Genomic DNA, 14,476 nt, shown 5'->3' with positions numbered 1-14,476 from the left:
AATAGCTAGTGGAAACAAAAACAAGGACCAATCACCTGCCGCTGCCATGAAAGAAGAGGGGATCAGATAACAACCCTTAATTTCACATATTTGCACTTTGTCCCCGCTGACGTTGCACGTGGGGTCATATCCAGGTGGCTCGATCACACGTGTTCCCGTCGACAATTCCTCGATTGAAATAACATATTTGGTCCTTTTGTCCATAGCGTAAGCTTGGATCTTGTGATTTAAATATAAAAATGATTAGCCCTTCTCCTCCCTCTCCCTTGTAGCGAGGCATGAGAGAGCTTGTCGCGTGCCACAATCACAAATAAATTTATATTCATTTTTCTCGATAAAGAAGCAATAGTCATGCTAGGGTTAGGTCAAATAATTCAAACTCCAGTAAATAATAAACAAAAAACCCAACATGTTGTTTTTCAACATCTAGATCAGAGGTCAGGGTTTTTTTTTTTTTTTTTTTTCTTCCCAAGGCTTAAAAGCACGGCTATAAACAGATAAGATCAAAAGAGAGAATAACAATCTTCGATTTTGATTTATAATTAAAGGACAAAAACGATAACAAAGTTGTGTGAAAGTCACTGTATGATACACTACACGCTTTGTCCCACTCTTTGTGGACCTTTTTTACTTCATTTTGTTTTCTTAATTAAACGCTGCACCGTCAAAATTTTAAAGCGACCATCTAAATAAAAAGGGGGATTATGTATGATAATATTTCTTCCTTTTTTTTTTATTCACACAAATATTTAAGTCAGTTTACATATATCTTTATATAAATATCATATAACTCCGAAATTTATAAAATTATAAGTAGTTATGGAACAAATTTAGGTCCGGTAAAGCTACACCCCCCTCGAGTCTTGTATGCTTATGTTTTTTTATTAGCTGTGACGTGTATTGATAAAGAAATGATCTCATATCTTATGCATTCATTAATTAATTATGAGTGGAGAGTAGCAAGAAACATCTAGAGATAGAAGGACGCGGGCTGTTCATTGCGATCGCCGTTCATGCTTTTTGTTATTCAAGCATTGTCAGCATATAAATATGCAGAGAAAGACCGGCCATACATAAAATCTGGAGGACAAAAATAACATCAAATGCAACGGAGTCGTATAGCACCTACACGTGTCTGATAACTCCGTACTTCTGTTTCTACATCTCCAGGTCTCTTGTGTAATTTTTTGGAACATTGCTTGACAAGAATAAAAAAACATGAATATAAAAAAATAAGATAAAAAAATCAATTATTGTTAGCTTTTTAAACTATTACCCGGGTTATAAGACCGAAAACACTATATATAAAAAAATCATGAGGGTTAAAATCACACAAAAAAAAATAACACCACCAAAAATCCAAAATAAAAAAATACAATAAAAATAATGAATGTTAAAATTGCAATAAAAAATATATCAAAAGGGAAAAATAAATTTTAATTTTGAGAGTTAAATGGAAAAGAATAACAACATTAACAAAAAGACAAAAATTAAAAGAACACGAAAAAAAAAAGCATTGTGAACTTTGATTGAAAGGTGGAATAATAAAATTTTCATAAAAGATTCAAGAAAAAAAAAATTCTATGTTGTTTTCACCAAAAATCTTATTTTCAATCCATTTTTGCCCAAACACATCTAGAAAACATCATAGAAACCTTGTTAAACCAGTTTATGCCCATCAAAAAGCCAATAAGCCACTTTGAAACCTGAAATCCACCTTATTTTTCTTTTAAACCAGTTTATGCTCGTCATAGATATGTTGTTTTAGGTGTTTTTAAGTTAGAAAACACCTAAACATAAGCCCCCTTATCATATGGAATATTTTGATATAAAAATTAATTGTTTTGGTGGCTAACATATTCCCCAATGTCCACTTTTTAAAAAAGTTGGAATCTAAAAACTCCTTCCCTCTCCTCTCAATAGAAAAATATTGAAAAAAAAATAATAATAAAGCTAGGTGTCAAAATGTATTGTCTTCAAATTAAAGGGACTAATCACCTAGTATCTAAAAAATACAAGGGATTAAAATGAATGTTGTAACGAAACTTTCAACCCACCCTTCATGTTAGTTGTGATTTTCACTTCAATCTCCTAGCTTTTAATTCAACTATTCCTCCTAAAAAAATATACAACAAGGGATTAATTTGGATTCAAAAAGGTAAAATAAAATGGACCTTGTTAAACCAGTCTATGCCCATAAAAAAGCCAATAAACCACTTTGAAACCCAAAATCCACTTGATTTTTTTTTTGGACCCAAATATGTTGTTTTAGGTGTTTTCAAGATAAAAAAAAAATACCTAAACATAAGCCCCCTTATCATATGGAATATTTTGATATAAAAATTAATTGTTTTGGCAGCTAAAATATTCTCCAATGTCCACTTTTTTTTAAAGCTGGAATCTAACAACTCCTTCTCTCTCTTCCCAATAAAAAAATATTGAAAAAAAAAAAGAAGTTTGGTGTGAAAACATATCGTCTTCAAATTCAAGGGGTTGATCGTCTAATATCTAAAAAACACAAGGGGTTAAAATGAATGCTGTAACAAAATTTTCAACCCGTTCTTAATGTTAACTGTGATTTTCATTTCAATCTCCTAGCTTTTGATTTAACTCTTTTTTCTAAAAATATATACAATAAAGGATTAATTTGGATTTAAAAAGGTAAAATTATGCAAAAAAAAAAGTTTTAGAAACAAGGTAAAATTATCAAAAATATATATTGTTTCAATTCACGACATGTTATAAGAGAGTATACAGTAATTCTAGCATATTAAAAAACCGATGCCATTCTGTTACAGTTAACAAGTATAAGGATAGGCTGGAATTGTAAATATAGCGAGTTATTGGCGGCCAGGGTTCAGCGTATGGTCGCTAAAGTTGTGTTTGGGAGTTCAGCGAGCCGTGTTTCTTAAATTCTTTATTTTAAATTATTATTATTATTATTTTAAATCATCTTAATATAAAAAAACATTAGATGACATCCACGGAGGCAGTAGTGACGTAGCCAACTATTGTACACATGACAACTCCTCTGGATAGCGAGGGAAAGAAAGCCAAAGCCCCCCCTCTCGTCCATACATATAAAGCGAACAAAAGGAAGAGAAAGTGATCCCTTGTGGTGGGGCAACCATTTATCGTGGGCCCTAATTATGACGTGGCCACCAAAATTAATTCTTTTTTCATGGTCTTGGTAAATGACACAACATTGTTAGAAAAAAACTTTTATAGCATACAGCTGGCAAAATGTGGACGAAGGATTCATGAATATCTTATCAACCTCAATCAATAATATCTAACCTTCTTGTCACTCTATCCTTTCCCATTTAAAGAAAAGATATTTATTTAGAGGAAATGAAGTGATAGATGGTGAGTAATAACAGCACCACCCACGAGTTTTTTGGGATTTCTAGCATCGTAATTTATTTTATAAAACAATACAGTATAAAAAATGTTTTAAAAATAGAACAATTTAAGAGTCATGGATAATATTTGTCTTTCAGGAGTTATAAGTGCTGTATACGATTTTTTTTAAATTGCAAAACTATTAAACATAAAATTCAATAAAAATAGAGAAGAAAATGATATTAGAAGCAAATTGAAACTCTAATAATAACAAAACCTATATTGTTTGAGAGATTTTGATGAAATAAATTCAATAATATAAAAAAAAATCATAAATAATAATCAAAATAGATCACATAAGCGGGCAATTGACCACGACATCTTTTGATGGTTTATGTAGCACAGTCTGTTTACTATTTGTGATGTTTTTTGGTGTTGTTGAAATATTTATAACAATACTCATGGTGTTACCATCACGGTTTTGGCGTGTCTTCATAGTAATTATTTTTCTCTTTCCTATCATTTCATAAATTACAAGAACAAAAGAGAGATAAAACAAATAAAAAAAGATAAAAATAATTTTGAAAACACACCGATAATAACATCATTGATACTGTTGAAAAAAAAAATCTTAATAAGATGAATAAATGATATTAAAAAAGATTAACAATAATGATTGGAGTTAAACACACAAACAAATCGAAACTTGTTTTCAACAATCCTTTTATTTTTTATTTTCTCTTTTTTTTTATTGGTTACTGTGTGTAATATTTTTGTAATTTGAATAACTATAAATAACAATTATATTAGTTAAATTATAGTATTTTTTAAAATATTTTTTTATAGTATTTTATTTTATCTATCATTTCTTTAACGAAAAAAAAAACTCCAAGATTCAATGCGCAAACAAGTGAAGAGAGAGTGAAAGAGAACTAATCTATGATATTTTTTAAAATATTTTTTACATTATATTATTTAAACTATTTTTTTTAACGAGAAAAAACACTCCAAGATCTAAGGCGCGAACAAGTGAAGAGAGTGACAGAGAACTACACGTGGAAGATAAAAACCCTGACACGCAACGAAAAAGACTCTGCCATGCTGGACGGCTACTTTTTTAATTTAGTGCACGCAGAATGTGAACGAACTCTCTCCGCTACAAGTGCGTGGAGTAGAAAGCGGGAAATCAGAGGGAACTTGTTTTTTTCCCCTTCCTTTTTTATCCTCTTATTATTTTATGCTGCTTTTTGACACCTTTTAACTGCGCGGTGAAATTTGACCAAGCGAGTATATTCCGGTTCTGGTTCTAAAAGTGGGGCCCAGTACACGTCACCTAACGAGCTGCCACCATCTCGCGAACGTGATAATAAGGCCAACACCTAAGCGAGGAAATAATTTCTCTCTCTTTCTAGTATCTAGATCGGCAGCTAACTGTGTTTGTTTCTGTGTCCCACCCTTTCTCTTGTAAGTTCCGTGACCGTGACTCGAGTTTCCTCCCCTGCTGCTCAACTGATATCAGCCGTCAGATTGAGAGAATCAACAGTCATGATATGGCGCACGGATCAAAATGAGAAAGCTGACAAATGTTTTTTGGTGCGGTGCTGCCAGCTCGGACTTGCTTTTTCGTTGGTATCTGGGATTTTGTTTTAAATGAAGCCATATCCACGTCAGATTTGATCCAACGGTTGAAAAGGGTGTTTCCCTGGCTAATGACAATCCTACGCGTTGGATTACAGTTTTTGATTGCTTTCACATGGAGCCCACATGTTCTTGTCTGAGTTACTCTCATGCCATAATAATAATAATAATAATAATTTATTGAAATATTGGAAATAAGAAAACGTGGAACCGAAATACAATGAATTTCACCGGTTGGAACGATATTTTCTGCGGTCACCTAGATTCCCTGTGATCGTAATGTTGCTTTTACCAAGGTCAGTATGACCGGTTATAGCCAGTTTCGAGATCTCTTTGGGAAATTCAAGGGCAGTGGGCCCTCTCAATTTTGGTAGTGATTCGTGGGCAACAAAATTTTCTCACTCTTCAAAGTTCAAACATTGAATTAATTAATTAAACTATTAATCAGTTTTATATAATAATTTTTTTGTTGTAATTGCCATTGCAATAAAATAATAGCAAAATCGGGGCAGTGAGTGAGGTCGTTTTCCGTGGCCATCGTGTTTTTTTTTAGTATAATGATGTGAGAAATAACTTAAATTAATAATAATAATAATATTTTGATATATTTTTAAATAAAAAATATTTTAAAAAATAATTATAACTCAACATGGAAAGCTTGAGCATAAAGAAATAAATAAAGCGGCCACGTGGAAATACTATGCAATAAAAAGTTAAGTGGTCGCAGAGAGGCAGGGTATTTAAGGGTTGCGATTTTGCCATGTTGGTGACAGCCTATCAGAACCGTATGATGTGTCGTGCAATAATGGTTTAGATCTAACCGTGGAATACACCTAAAAATCGTGGCCGTCAACTAGGCCTCGGCAGTAAGTTTCAGAGTGATATGAGATGAAATATAGCTAGAAAAGAGGGTCGAGAAGACGAGAACACAAAAGGGAAGAGGGGGAGAGAGAGTGAAGGGGGCTGGGCAAGTAGAGACGAAGGTAAGTGAAAGCTAGGATGTTTCAACACCGAAAATTTTTCTTGGTCGAAAATCCTTGATTACCCAAAAAAAATAAAATATCACTTGTTCTATAAGATAAAATACATCGGTATTTCTGAAAAACCCTCAATTATGCGTGGTTTTTGGTGATATGAGAGATGAGATAAACTTCCTGAGTTACAAGTGATTTGTTATTAGAAAGGCAAAGAAAGAGATGGATAGAAATAGAGAAGCAAGAAGAGCGGGTATGACAGCTAGTAATGGTTTGTCTAGAAGAAGACACAGAAGTAGCAGCCTAAGAGACTCTCCAGGTTTAATTTCTCATCAGATCTAACTCTCTTTGGCTCCTGTTAAATCAAGACCGTTCGTATTAATTTTGATGTGTTTTGGTGTCCGTTATTGCAGAAGAAGATGGACCGGTGGAGTTGCAAGAAACAACGAAGCTGCGAGATCGAAAAAAAGATCGAGATCGGGATCGGGATAGAGACAGGGACCGGGACCGGGACCGTGAGAAAGACCGAGAAAGAGATCGGATTAGCGGCAGGAGTAAGAGGAGGAGAGGGGAGAGACTGATGCACGGGAGCAATAGGGAAGATGGAGAGCGAGACGAGACCTCAGACGAAGAGAGCGTTAATGATGACGAAGATGAAGATGAAGATGATGCGGTTGGTGTTGTAGGAAGTTCCATGAGGATGCTCCCACCGAACCCTTCTTCTTTATCTTCTTCTTCTATGTCTAATCATCATCATAGGAAGAGCTTTCCGCCGCAGGCAAAAGTTTTTCGAGCCGCGCCGACGGCGACGAATACCACTGCTGCAGTTACACCGTGGAAGGCTCCTGATGAGATGATTGGTGTGTCGGTTCCTAGAAAAGCTCGGTCAGGTATAGAGGTGGAAGAGATTTAATATACAGAGGCAAAATTTTCAGATTTTAGTTGATTGTTGATTTTTGGTTTTCTTTTGCAGCATCTACAAAGAGGTCACATGAATGTTGGACTTCGAGTGGTGGAGTTGGTAGTGAGCAAATTCCCTGTCAAGCTTCAATATCTCCGGTAAGATCGAGTGGACCAGCTATGTTAGCTTCAGCTTCTCCGGCGGCTCCTGTCTCTCCTCCATCATCTTCCAATGCTTCAGTGAAAAAGAAGATGGTCCGTTGCTTCATTTCTACAGGATTTTGCCTTTTCTTTTAATAATTTTTGGGTCAATAAACTGACGATTGCTTTTGCTTTTGCTGTTGTAGAAACCTAATGGAACGAAACAGAGACCTCCTAAATCTTCTTCAAAATCTACTTCTGCACAAGATGAGATTGAGTTTGAGATCGCTGAGGTGTTATATGGGTTGCTGAGGCAACCTCAAGGAGCTACAAAGCAAGAAATCATGGGAAATGATTCGATCAAGTTTGATTTCAGAGAAGCGAACCACAATAAAACTACTAGTGATGCTAAATCCAGAGTTTCCTCACCGATCTCCAACTCACAGTCCACTGTTCCTCAGTCATCTTCTATCCCACCATCTAATTCTAGTTCTTCTGCTGCTCCCATGTCTGCAATTGGTGAGTTTTCATGAGCAGAAGCGGTTTCATTTTCTTCCTCAATGCTCTGGCGATTTTAAGGGAAAAGGATGTGATCAGAGCAAAGGTTCCTCATTTTGATTTCATTCTTTATGTTGATATAATCTTTTTTGGGTTTTGGTTTGCAGCACCTAAGAGGAAAAGACCGCGGCCAGTTAAGTATGATGACGAGCATCCCACAAACTTTCCTGCTCGTAATAGTTCCATTTTGTCAATAGCCAAGGTTGACGTTGATCAGCCTGCAAGAATTGATTCTTCTCCTAATTTAGAGAACTCGGGATCTGCAGCTGAAAATGGTGGAGTTTCACATGATTTATTGTCTAATCAAGCTGCTCCCGCAATGACAGAGGCGCAGCTGCAGGAGGCGGTTAAGCTGGAGAATCATCCGATATCGGATTCTAAGCCCACGACTGAAGGATCAGAATGTAGAGATTTGGGTGGACTGATAGAAGAAACTCGGTCTCCGAAGAAGGAATCTACTCCTAGTCTTAGATTGGATGATGATTGCGAGAGTTTGACAGCAAATAAAGCGTGAGCATCGATTAAATGGACGCTTGTTTGATTTTGATCTTCTTCATTGTTCTGAAGCCTGGGATCTGATTTTGGTTATCTCGGATATTTTTTCTTACAGGAATTTGATGGTCTCTGAGATTGATTGTCAGCAAGAAGAGAAGTTCCAGATAGATCTGATGGTGAAGATTTATTCACAATTTTACAACTTTAATACTTTTCCTCTAGGAAAACTCATTTCCGGGATTGTAATCTATATACACACACATATATATTTATTTTTTATTTTCATCGAGTCACAGGCTCCTCCATCAAGTTCATCTCCAGAAAGGGACAGTGAGATTGATTTTGTGGCCGTAGATCCTAAATCTATGGTCACATATGGGGAAACGGTGAGTGGGACCACCTTGTACTTTCTGCTTTTTATCACTTACCAGCTTATCTGTTTGTTATGATGCGGTTTGTGAAAAATTAATGATGTTGGTTCTTATGCTTTTGCTTGTTCAATATGGCAGGAAAAGAAGCCTGTGATGGTCAAAGAAGATGAGAAAGCATTGAAAGTTGTAAAGGAAGATATAAATGTGGAACCTGTAGAGAAAAAGACAAAAGTTACTGGCGAAGAAGTTGAATCCCAGAAGCCACTTGTTAATAAAGAGAGGAATATCGATCTCCAGCTTGATCTAGGGAAGGCTGATAGAGATAGCGCCACCGTTACTACAAGTAGAAATAAGCTGCTTCAGCATGTGCAGCCGCAACCCAACACAGAGAAAATTGGTAAAAAGAAAATAGCGGATTTCTCTCTCTTTTTTTTTTTTTTTTTTTTTTTTTTTTTTTATAATTGAGAACTGTTGTTCTCGTCAAATTTTTTCAATTGGGTTGATGATTCAATTTTTTTTCCTTCTCTTTTTTCTGTCCCATTCTCAGCGCAATCCAGTTCTTTACCTTTGCCAATGTCTATGACTGGCTGGCCCGGTGGGCTTCCTCACATGGGGTATTGTCTTTTGGGTGTTGTTTGATTCTTTCATTCTTTGGCCGTACAATGCTTTAGATTCTCTTCTCTGGGGAAATGACATTTTCGTATCGGCAGATATATGGCACCTCTACAAGGAGTTGTATCCATGGATGGAAGCACCTTGTCTTCTGCAGCCATACAGGTATGCATGTTATGGCTTTTTTTTTTCCTTTGTTCTCTAAACTGTTGTTTGAGCATCTGGAAAAAAATGTAATCCCTCCTCCTTTCTGATGGGTTCTTTGTGAACTTGTTGCAGCCTCCTCATTTAATTTTTAGCCAACCACGGCCAAAAAGGTGTGCAACACATTGCTACATTGCAAGGAATATTCATTGTTACCAGCAATTTACAAGGATGAATCCTTTCTGGCCACCAGCTGCTGGTTCTGCTTTACAATATGGGGCTAAAGCGTGCAATATGAATGTGGTGCCATCCGCTGACTTGCATGCAGGTAGAGGTGTGAATTCTGTGCATGAAAAGGGACAGAGTCTTGCCATTTTTCCAGGTCCCTGTGGGAAGGAGAAGAATTCTCAAGGTGCCAACATTGCAGAAGCTGCACAGAGAAAGCAGATTTTGCTCCAGCAAGCCCTGCCCCCAGGTGCTCCTAGTAATATAATGGTATGGTCGTCTCTTGAGTTGTAATGTTCTTAACTCTGTGATCTGTCCATGGGTTTTGGTTTTTTGAGTGTTAGTTTTCTTTTTGTTAAATTCCAGCATGGGCCCACTTTTATCTTCCCATTGAATCAACAACAAGCTGCTGCTGCTGCAGCAGCAGCAGCTTCTGTCCGACCTGGAAGTGTGAAGTCTCCTCCTGCTGCAGGCAGTGTAGCCTCTTCAAGTGCCTCAAGTTCTGCTTCAATGAGTGCCACAGCATCAGCTATAGCTGGTCCTACACAAATGAGCTTCAACTACCCGCCTGGCAATGAAACCCAATACTTGGCAATTTTGCAGAATGGAGCATTCCCGATTCCCATCCCTGCTCATGTTGGGGCCGCAACAGCTTATAGAGGAACCCATCCCCAGGCAATGCCTTTGTTTAATGGATCGTTTTATTCTTCTCAAATGCTCCATCCTTCACAGCTTCAGCAACAGCAGCAGCCATCCACCCAGACACAACAAAGCCAACAAGGCCATCACAATCCGAGCATTACCAGTGGTTCCTCATCATCCCAGAAACATTTGCAGAATCAGCAGCAGAGATTGCATGGCAATGGGGTTGGTGGAGATCTGAAAGGTTTTCCTGGCCCTAAAAATCAGCTGCCCCATTCCCTGCCACACCAGCAACGGCAGCAGATGCAAAGTCAGACTGTTTCTCCCCAAGCTCGTCAACTCGAGAGTGAATTAGGTGGTGAAGACAGCCCTTCAACTGCTGACAGTCAAGTCTCCCGTCCAAATACGAGTCTTTATGGCCAGAATTTAATGCCAATACATCCAGCAAACTTTGCTTTGATGAATCCCACACCGATGGGTGGTGCCCATAGTGCAAGTGGCAATACTAGTGAAAAGAAACCCCGGCAACCACAAACACAGGTCTCCAAGGCTGGGGCTGAACCTTCAGCCTCTCAGGCTTTTGCCATGTCATTTACTTCCATCAATGGAACCACTGCTTCCCCGGGACTTGATATTTCTTCAATTGCACAGAATCATGCTCTTCTCCAAAGCCTCCCAGAGGCAGCAAGACATGGATATCACTTAATTCCTGCTGCCCAAGCAGCACAGCAGAAGAAGAATTACCGTGTTTCTGAAGAAGGGAAAACTGGAGGAAATGACACTTCTAATGTGGAAGAAGAGAGGAAGGCCATTACAGGAGTAAAGGCTCCATTAACTGCCGGGCAGTCAATTGTGTTCTCTCGGGCAGATTTAACAGACTCCCCCATTTCAACAATGCCAGTCAACAATGTCATTGATAGCTCAGCCCGAACTCTTAACCTTGGGTCTACTCCTTCTCGGACCTCTGGCTCTGTTATGTCAGCTACTATCAGTGGTGCAAATGCACCAAGTATACAGCAGCAGATGCAGCGGAATCAGCAGCAGCAGCAAATTCTTCAGCTTCAGAAGCATCAACAATTTGTGGCTGCAGCTTCCTCTCGTAGTAAAACCCCAGCAACTAGCAATGGAAGTGCTTATCCCGATCATATTTCATCATCACCAGCCATGGCCACCAAGTTCCCTAATGCACTTTCTGCCTTCCCTCAAAATTTTGTTCAAAACAGCAGTAGCCCTGCTCAATCACCCCAGTGGAAAAATTCCGTGAGGACCACCACCTCTCAAGTTCCTTCTCCATCTCTAACGCCAGCTTCATCAACCCTCAAAAATCTTACCCAACAACAAGGCCGAACACAAGGAGGGCATGCACAGATATCTTTTGCAGCTAACCAAAAACCATCTGCTTCGCCGCAAGGGCAACCAAATCCCAGCAGTAACCAATCCCCATCTCCCCCGATGATGGTTGGTTCTCCCACAACATCAATTTCTAAGAGTGCAGGTGGAAGTCCGAGGACATCCGCTTCCACAAGTAACAAAGGTGGTCAATCTTCTACGTTATCATCTCAACAATCCAAGAACTCTGCATCAGTACCTGTGCAAAAATCTTCTCCAGTTGGGGGAAGAAATATTCCATCAATCCTTGGTCATCCTCACAGCACCTCTTCATCTAACTCTGGCACAAAGCCTCAAATGTCACATCAACAGCCGCTATCAAAGCAGCAGCAGGCTCAGATAATGTACACTAATTATATGCAAGCCCAAGCTCAACACGCCGCAAGTTCTACTACACCAGTGGGTAGTGGGGTTTATCTCCAAAGACACCGCAGTGATCAGCAGCAGCAGCAATCACAAGGCACTTCAGCTACCTCCTCTACAGGGATGTTGTCATTATGTCCTCCAGTCACGCTTGCCTTTACCAGTAGTACTGATCCTGCAAAGGCAGCTGCTAACAATATGAAAGGAGGTGGCTTACCTTCACAGGGTCTTATCCATGCCCAATTTGCTGCTGCACAGCCCCCTGGAAAGCCGCATCAGATTTTACCCGCTGGTTTCTCTTATGTTCATCCTGTTCCCACTGCGGTTCAGGTGAAACCGGCAGAGAAGAAACAACAACCTGCTGGCGAATAGAATCATGTGCCTGGTGCTTTAGATGGCAACCTCCGGATCGGAGAAGATTGAAAAAGACTAGTAGATTGGTTTGATTGGGGATTTTTCAATTTATGAAGGGAAAGCAATTAACAAGCCAAGGGAATGACATTTTGAATACCTACTGGCAGAATGAAGGGGTGAGAAATGTTCAAGGAAAGCACGCCAGGTAGATCCGAACCCCAATTTTGGTAAAAGGAAGTTGAGCCCATAAGGGCAGTAATGTTGTCTGCTGACTGGACTTGCTCGCCGTGCGTATTATCTCTCTCTGTACACTTGTGTCTATAGGCTGACAGGGTTGATGGTCAGGTCTAGTTAAATTTGATTGGTTTGACGACGAGAGGCTGGGAATGAAAAGACATGGGAAAAGATTGGTTCAAGTGTTTTTGTAGAGAAAAAGAGGAAAGATGGACGTGGAAAGGTGAAGAAAAAGAACTACCTTTCCCTCTCTTGGGTCAGTTATTTTCTCCACTGCTAGATTTTCCATCCCTTTTTTTTGGGGTCTAATTTTATTTTCCTGAAAGCGCATTAGGCAAGCATCTTCTAAAACAATATATATATATTACGTGCAGTGGATGGTGTATATGAATTATGTCTTGCACATATAAAAGTAAACCCTCCCAATTTTTTTTATTTAATTTGTCTCCATCCTTGTTCCGTGTGTGATGATGTCATATTTTAATTTCTGGGACAATTTAGTCGTGCTAGGTAATACAACATCATGGGATTTGCTGTATTGAATTGAGGGGGTGATGGTTTGACAGAGAGAGAGGTTGTTTTGCAGATACACGGGCGCACCTTACCTAAGGAAGGTTCAAACTTGAAAACAAGAGCTCCGATTTTGGCTTGCAATTATTTGGTTTTTAACTTACTAGTGTAGTGACTGTCCATGTTGCATAAAACCCTAGCTTTGCCTTTGTGAAATCGTGAATTACTTCCACGTCATCTCTTACCCTCGAAAAGGGGTTTGTCACTTTATGGTCTTTATCTTACACGTTGCCGCTGCCCATTATTGTGGATCTAATGTGATTACGTTATCTCTCACAATGTATTGCGCTCTCTAATTGTCTTTATTTGTTTGTTCTTTCTTTCTTGTTTTTTCAGAGCGGTGCTCTGTGGTATGTGGTTATCTTTGTTGTAAATTGAAAGGAGGAAGCATGTACGGGATCTAGTGTCTGTCTGCAGCCGCTTAAGATTGTTGTAGGATTTTTTTTAAGATATTTTTTATTTAAAAATATATTAAAATTAAAAATAATAATTGAAGGTAAGATAAATTCAAGATTTTTATTAAACATCACACCTTAAGGTTGCAATTGTGTCCAGAATAGATGATTTTGTTGAGACACCCAAAGCCAAAGCCCAGGATGGGAAAGGGAAGGTTCGCGGGAGAAATTAAAATACTGTAAACGAAATGTATGATTTGCTACCAAATTTGCCCTTGCTTGTGGTCCCCATTAGGAGACTGCTCTGGGCCCCGCGTTCTAGAATAGCGACGTATGTGCTGATGTGATGTGTATATCCTGCCTGGAAGGGTGATCTTCCAGGCTCTTCTTTTCTCACCCTTCCAGGCTCTTCTTTTCTACACGTGTTACTCCACCTCTCTTTTTTCCTTTTCAGCTTTTATTTTATTTAACGCGGCAACATCTTACAAGCATTAGATTGGGAGTGCGGTAATGATCGTTTTTTAAATAACTTTTCGTATTGAAAAAATAACTTTTCGTATTGAAAAGCATGTTAATAATATTTTTTTATTTTTTAAAAATTATTTTTGACATTAGCATATCAAAACGATCTAAAAAATACAAACGGCACTCAATTTTAATAAAAAAAAATTGAATTTTTTCCAAAACCAGTTTGGCCCCAATGCCAAACAGGCAAAAGTCAGAACGGGGCTGGGCTGAGCGGGGCTGGGCAGCGTTTGGGCTGTAGTTTATTAGATGCATGATCGGAGACATAAAAAACAAGGTCTTAATGGAGAGTGGCCGTGTGTCTGTTCACGGGAGAGGGAGAGAGCCTTGGTCCCTTTTATATATATATATATATATATATATGAAGGTGATATTGCATTCTAGCTGCGGCAGCAAAAAATACTAAAAAACTGATAAGTTTTTAAAATTAAAAAAAAACTTAAAAAAAACTAAACTAAATTAAAAAAAATTAAATCAATTTGAACTAGTTTATATTCTAAAAAATCAAATCAAAACCGGTCAATTTGAATCACTTTTAATTTTTTAAAAAAATTTTGATTTAATTATTTTTTTAAAAAAAACTAAATCAAATAAAAAATAATCA

General features: G+C 38.1%; 1 protein-coding gene across 2 annotated transcripts; it reads left to right on the top strand.

Annotated features, from left to right (window-relative positions):
* The first annotated feature begins 5,891 nt into the window (after window positions 1–5,891).
* LOC118046610 (protein TIME FOR COFFEE) lies at window positions 5,892–13,268 on the top strand. Of its 2 annotated transcripts, XR_004687206.2 has the most exons (13): window positions 5,892–6,273; window positions 6,368–6,844; window positions 6,928–7,109; window positions 7,202–7,514; window positions 7,661–8,063; window positions 8,164–8,224; window positions 8,345–8,434; window positions 8,558–8,816; window positions 8,967–9,033; window positions 9,130–9,196; window positions 9,311–9,670; window positions 9,767–12,638; window positions 12,969–13,268. XR_004687206.2 is itself a non-coding variant. In XM_035055599.2 (12 exons), exons 1-12 carry the CDS (start codon window positions 6,177–6,179, stop codon window positions 12,164–12,166), a joined length of 4,776 nt encoding a protein of 1,591 aa, XP_034911490.1. In that variant the 5' UTR covers window positions 5,892–6,176; the 3' UTR covers window positions 12,167–12,815. The 2 variants fall into 2 exon arrangements, 1 of the variants encoding a protein (XP_034911490.1); XM_035055599.2 differs by lacking the exon at window positions 12,969–13,268 and having other exon boundaries at window positions 9,767–12,815.
* Window positions 13,269–14,476: the final 1,208 nt, after the last annotated feature.

This window comes from Populus alba, chromosome 10 (genome assembly GCF_005239225.2).
Source record: "Populus alba chromosome 10, ASM523922v2, whole genome shotgun sequence".
Classification (NCBI taxonomy): Eukaryota; Viridiplantae; Streptophyta; class Magnoliopsida; order Malpighiales; family Salicaceae; genus Populus; species Populus alba.
The sequence above is the reverse complement of the archived record's forward strand: the minus strand, read 5'-3'. Positions and strand labels throughout refer to the sequence as shown.